The sequence below is a fragment of the Pollicipes pollicipes genome, unplaced genomic scaffold (assembly GCF_011947565.3).
Source record: "Pollicipes pollicipes isolate AB1234 unplaced genomic scaffold, Ppol_2.1 Scaffold_6686;HRSCAF=7923_pilon_pilon_pilon, whole genome shotgun sequence".
Classification (NCBI taxonomy): domain Eukaryota; kingdom Metazoa; phylum Arthropoda; class Thecostraca; order Pollicipedomorpha; family Pollicipedidae; genus Pollicipes; species Pollicipes pollicipes.
In genome coordinates this window covers 6145045-6151044 of record NW_023596921.1, presented here as the reverse complement: position 1 = coordinate 6151044, position 6000 = coordinate 6145045, and the positions used below count along the sequence as shown (strand labels likewise).

At 61.1% G+C, this 6000-nt stretch overlaps 1 protein-coding gene across 1 annotated transcript in view; it reads left to right on the top strand.

Moving 5' to 3' along the window:
• The window catches only part of LOC119107359 (ribonuclease 3-like), a 28345-nt gene that overhangs the window by 7256 nt on the left and 15089 nt on the right, over positions 1-6000 (top strand). Inside the window, 9 exon segments of the mRNA XM_037230785.1 lie at positions 1534-1961; positions 2359-2484; positions 2827-2905; positions 2937-2979; positions 3439-3575; positions 3864-4031; positions 4687-4876; positions 5246-5368; positions 5760-5903. Coding sequence (XP_037086680.1) covers positions 1534-1961; positions 2359-2484; positions 2827-2905; positions 2937-2979; positions 3439-3575; positions 3864-4031; positions 4687-4876; positions 5246-5368; positions 5760-5903 — 1438 coding nt within the window.

The window sequence follows — 6000 nt, the reverse complement described above, 5'->3', positions numbered from 1 at the left end:
TGTGCAGTTTTAAGCAGGAGACGGGTGTGCAGTTTTAAGCAGGCGGTGTGCCTGCTGAAGGTGCATGAAAGCCATGTTGGCATGCTGGTCATAGCCATTGTTGTGACATGCATCTACTATTTTGCCCAAAGCTGCACAATGTATTCGTATTGCAGGATAAATTATGAGTTCTAAATCATTTTCTTGGACTTGACCCCTGGAATGTAGTTTTTCATAATATCTGTTTGAACTTACAATTCCTAGTTGATGTAGTGGTAAAGCTACTGGCACCTGAATCCAAACAGTGATGAGTTTTTACCAGCTGATGTCTAGAACATGGGCCATGACAGTCTTGCACATCACTGTGCTGATACAGTGGGTCTCCCGAGGAACCTGCTGTTTCATGCCTATTGCTGGGACAGGCTTCATGCTTTGGTGTGTCTTTACTGAACCCATAGAAGTGGTGTATTGATTTTGTAGCATTACAGTGCTGTGAATGGTGAAACCTACCTTATATGTGTTTTGCTGATACTATGGTAGTTATGTAGTACCTGCAGTTAAAAGGCCACCTTAATGAATATATATTTTTGTATGGCTAACAAAGTTTTGCACTGGAGAACCATTGTTGCTAAATTTGCTGTCTGACCCTATTTCAGCTCTGCCTCCTTAGTGCTGAAGAATGTGCAAGCATAATTGATACTTAGATCAAAGCCAGGTGTTGCATGTGAAAAATTTCCTGAAGTTATTTTGGGAAGCAATCAAATATATACTGCTTCTGATATTCCCACATTTACAAAATCCCCCTAAAAAATATGTGAATTGCTACAACTCTGAACACTTGGCTCTGATTAACAATGATGTCTGTGTTTTTGGCAGGCCATAGCCACTGAAAACAACCATGTACCCACGCCAGAACTATATGAGTAACTGGAGACAGCCAGGACCATATCCGGGCCCGCCACCACCAGCCTACGGTGGCGGCCCGCCTCCGGGGCCCCCGCCCCACTGCCAGCGTGGACCGTACCCAGGCCCGCCGCCCCGCCGCCCAGCTTCTACCCGTACGGGGCGGCGCGGGACCGGGCAGCCATCCGCCGCCGGGCCCGCCGCCCTGTGGCCCTCCGCCGCCGGGCGCTGGGTGTGGGCCGCCGTTCTCGGGGCTGCCGCCGCCGCCGCCGCGACCGGGCCCGCTGGCCCGCCGGCCCGCCGAGCTTGCGCGGCTGGGACCCGCCGGCCGACCCGGGCCGCGCCTGGCGGCCGCCGGAGGGCGCACGGGAGCCGACCAGGGAGCCGGCGCCCCGACTGGCCCGCCGGCGAACTGGCCTGGGGGCAGGGCGCCGGACTGAGGGCGCGCGCGAGCGGCAGCCCCCCGCAGCGGGGCGCCGGCGTAAGCTGATCGGGATTACCGCCGTGCACGGAGCGTCGCAAGCCGGCGGAGCGCGATGCTCGGCGCGAGGGCTTCGCGTGATCCGCGCGAGGAACAACTTGGACGCCCGGGAGCAGCCGTTCCCGCGAGAGCAGCCGGTCCCGCGAAGGCAGTCACTCGCGTGAGGGTAGCCGGTCCGTGAGGACGCTCGGCTTCGGGACGAGGCCCGCCGTGCGCGTGAGGACAGTCGGCCACGGCGCGCCGAGGACGAGGACCGGCGCCGACGCGAGGACCGGCGCCGCGAGCGCGAGGGCGAGCGGAAACGGCATCGGCCTGACGAGGATGGCGGCGGTGAGAGGACGCGCGCGCGGCGCGAGGACGGCGACAGTGAGAGGACGCGGGCACGACGAGATGAGGACGGCGGCGGTGAGAGGACGCGGGCGCGACGAGAAGAGGACGGCGGCGGTGAGAGGACACGTGCGCGGCGCGAGGAGGCGTCGGCCGGGCGGCGCCGGGAGCAGGTGCGCCGGGTGCGGCCCCGAGCCGGCCCGGACCCGGCCAGCCGGGAGCTGACGGCTGCAGATCTGGTGTCCGACTCGGCCATATCGGAGCGGGACAAGTGAGCAACCTTGCCCGCCAGCTAGCGTCGGGGCAGTGCGAGGCGGGCTGGGCAAGGCGTGAGCCTCGGATGGGGCAGGGAATATAGTGGCGGCTACTGACTATCTATGGGCCTACGACTTCAGAAAGAGCATGGGAATGATGACTCAGCTGTTTTCATAGCGTTCATTAACGTATATATATATATATATATATATATATATATATATATATATCAACGTATGTGTTATGGGGCACGTCATGTGGAGAAATACCGGCTCACAGTATGCTGACATACATGATGGCTGACAGTGTTCTGGCAGAGTTAGCGCACTGTCCGTATCTGTGCGCGTGTTCTGGGCGCCGCGGCGTCACCCGTGGCCGGCAGCGCTAACCATGCGGCGCTCCGTCTGCCACAGGCGGTTCGAAGAGGAGGAGCGGCAGCTGCGCGAGAAGCGCGAGATGATCCGGCTGGCGCTGGACGACGAGAAGAAGATCTGGACGCGCTCATCGCCGGCCGACCCGTACTACCAGCGCCACCCCCAGTGAGCCACCGCCCGCCCGAGACCGCAGCAGTCGTCTGTGCACCGGTCACGGGGCGCGGGCCGTGACCGTCGATGGCGTCTCTCTGTGATTGTCCGGCGATCCCGTGTTCTGAGCTTGTTTATGAGGCGGGGTTGTCATGTATGTGTGCTAACTCGCGCTGTACTTCCCCGGTGCCTGAGGCTGGTGTGGGCGGCTCGCAAGCCTCTTTTGGGGCTGCTTCGCAATGTGGTTGCAGCTATCTGAACGTAAGGATGCTTTCTCCTCTTACGGTGCCCGGACTCATCTCTCCGACGCCCCCACTCCTGCTTGCGTCCACTGTCACCATGCTGTCGCGCCGCCAGGGACACGCACGTCATGGTGGCCACGGAGCGCACGCGCGCCCAGTGCGGCCGCTTCCGCACCGAACTGGCGGAGCGGGCGGCGCGGGGCGCGCGCCGAACTACCGCCGGTCGCCCTCACGCCGCCCGGCAGCCGCTGTCGCCTGCACAACTGCGGTACGTCGGCAAACGGCCGCGCGCGTTCAGCCAGACTCGCGTCACCGCGCGGCCGCTCCGCCCTCTGGCTGTGTGGTGATTGTTTCGGCCAGCTACCGGCTCATAATGTTCGGGGGATATGGTTAGACTGCATGACGATGTATTTTGTTTGATCGCGTGCTCAAAATTTCGGCTGGACCCTTTTAAATTATTTAACATAATCTGGTTAGTTGTTGTCTGGTTTCAGGAAGTTAAGCTGGTTACATGTGACAGATGGATGCTCTCTTCGCCAGGTGGCAGCGAGAGCGACGAGACGTCCAGCGACTCGGAGAGCGAAGACGAGACGGTGCTGGTTACATGTGATGGTTGAATGCTCTCTTCGCCAGGTGGCAGCGAGAGCGACGAGACGTCCAGCGACTCGGGAGAGCGAGGACGAGACGGTGCTGGTTACATGTGATGGTTGAATGCTCTCTTCGCCAGGTGGCAGCGAGAGCGACGAGACGTCCAGCGACTCGGAGAGCGAGGACGAGACGGTGCTGCTGAATGAGGAGCTCGAGCGCAAGAGCCGGCACCCGTACCGCCTGCACCCGGAGCTCTGGTACAACGACCCCGGAAAGGTACCGCTCTCAGCTACCAAGGCAGCGGCTCGTGCGACGGAACTGGAGCCTCCCAAAGATGGTGCTGGTGACGCGCGCTGTAGCGGGTGCCAACACGGATGAGTCGGATCCCCGGAGCCGCCGTGGGGTGGAGGCATCTGTTGACCATTTCACACGACAGATGAACGGTTTGAGTGGTGCACGATGCCGTCACAAGAAGGACACGTATGACGAACTGACGCGCAGCCATAGGCCGCCGCCGTGAGAGCGACCGGCTGCCTTGGCTCACGTCCGGGTCGTCGCCGGCAGATGAACGTGGGTGACGTGTGCCGGTGCAGCATCAAGTCGCGCCAGGCCGGCATCCGACACAACATCTACGCCGGCGAGGAGGCGGTGCCGCGCTGCGACCCCTGGACCAACAACGCCGACCGCCTCTTTCACTACCGCGTGCTCATCTGTCCCCCGACCAACTTCCTGGTCAGTGGGCGCTGGAGGGAGCGCAGGAGGGGCGGACTGCCCCGGCGCCGGCACCAGCGCCAGGTCGCGCTGCACGGTGGTGATCTGCAGGCCCAGATGGCGCACGAATCTGACTCCGGGGTTTGCATTGGCTTCAGCCTAAGGAGCGTACCTGGGTTGTGCTCCACTCGGTAACTGTGTGTCGTCGTGAGGACACCAGTGTTAAGCCGGGAATGTGAACAGCCGGAACGGAGCCGAGCCGGACCCGTTACCTCGCCGTATGTATGAGACCACCCACACAATAATGGTGTGGACAATCGGAGCTCCTGCCTTGATTCTAGCGTGAGTAGTTTCCCATAGTGTTCCACAACACAAAGTCTGCAGAGTTAGACAGCAAAGCCACACGCCACGCACGAAGCAAAAAATCACATGTCTTCCACACGAGCTGCTCAAAATGATGCCTTCTAAATAACCGGTGTCGTCGTCAAAGCCATTGTCTCCCGCCCAAGCCGCGTTTGGTGACATCCGCGTCATCAGCGGGGACGGCGTGGAAGCGGTGAGCAGGTTCTATTACGAGGGCGCCGGCGGGCCGCCGTCGTGGAGGTGCCTCGGCCGGGCGGGGAGCGGCGCCGCTGCCGACGCCGCCGCTGACCGCGGGGTGCCACCTGTCCGCCAGGTCAGCAGCCCGACCAGCATCCAGCACGACGGGCACGAGTTCATCTTCGAGGGCCTCTCGCTGCTGTCGCACTACCGGCTGACCGAGCTGCCGCCCTGCCACATCATCCGCTTCAACATCGAGTACACGGTGCTGTACATCGAGGAGAAGCTGCCCGACAACTTTGTGCTGGAGGAGGTGGAGCTTTTCAGTGAGTGTGCGGCCGGTATCACGAGTGGTTTTGTGTGTACGGCTGTTCTGTCTTGTGCGCAGTTTGGCTGGCTTGGAGCGGCTCACGTGATGCTAAATATTCTCAGACGGAATGACCTCAACTAAATAACCATTCGCGCGTCCTGACCTGCCCACATTTTTTCCAGCCGACATGTCCAGGTTTTAGTTTCGATTTACACCGGCATTACCTCCTTACAAATATACATCAACAGCAGGGATGTTTGCACGCCATCGGCGCCTCCCCGTTGTGGGCTACAGTTGTCAATGGCGCGTCTCTCCGCGGCTACCGAGCACGCGGCATGTCTTGACCTGGTGCTGCGTCACGAGTGCCGCCGTGTGTCTCCCCCAGAGAGTTTCCTGTACGACAGTCTGCTGGAGATGGTCGACCTGGACCTGTTCCCGCACGCTGACGCCGACAAGCAGGGCTGCCCTGTGTTCCACCTGTTCCCCAGATTCGTTCGCGACATCGCCGGTGAGAGAGATGGGTAGTGGACGGGGCCGGGACGGGATATCCGATTATCTCTGCCGCTCGTGACTCGTTGCGTGGACCGGACCGGGCCAGACTAGAGCTGCCGTCTGCTGTTGAAGAGCTGCCTGGTGAACCGCCTAGTGTCGAGAGCAGGACCTTCATTGGGAGAGCAAGCGCGCTTTTGGGTCATGTAAAAATTCATGTGCGATGCTTGAGTGGCGACTGATGATGATCAGGGCTCAGCTACACGATCGCCATTATCGTAACAAGTCAGCCGGTTAGGAATGATCGCTGCCAGCGTGCGGCACGTTCAACGCTGTCGTGCCGGCGCCCGCCCGGCGCGCCCGCTTGTCCGGCGAGCCGCGGCTCACCACTGTCGGGGGCCTCGCTGCAGACAACGGCAAGGAGATTTTGTCGCTGAACGAGGTGCTGGCGTACCTGCTGCGGAGCGACGGCCCCCTGGTGGCCGACGACGAGCTGGCGGCCGTGGCAGCGCTGCCGCTGTGGGAGTGGCAGGCGCGCGCCGACAAGGTCCGAGGTACGGCCGGCCGCCGGAACAGCGTTTACCTTGGGGAGGGGCAGGGGACAGGGAATGACCCGTGGGGGTCGGGTGCGTCAGGGTATGACCCGGGAGG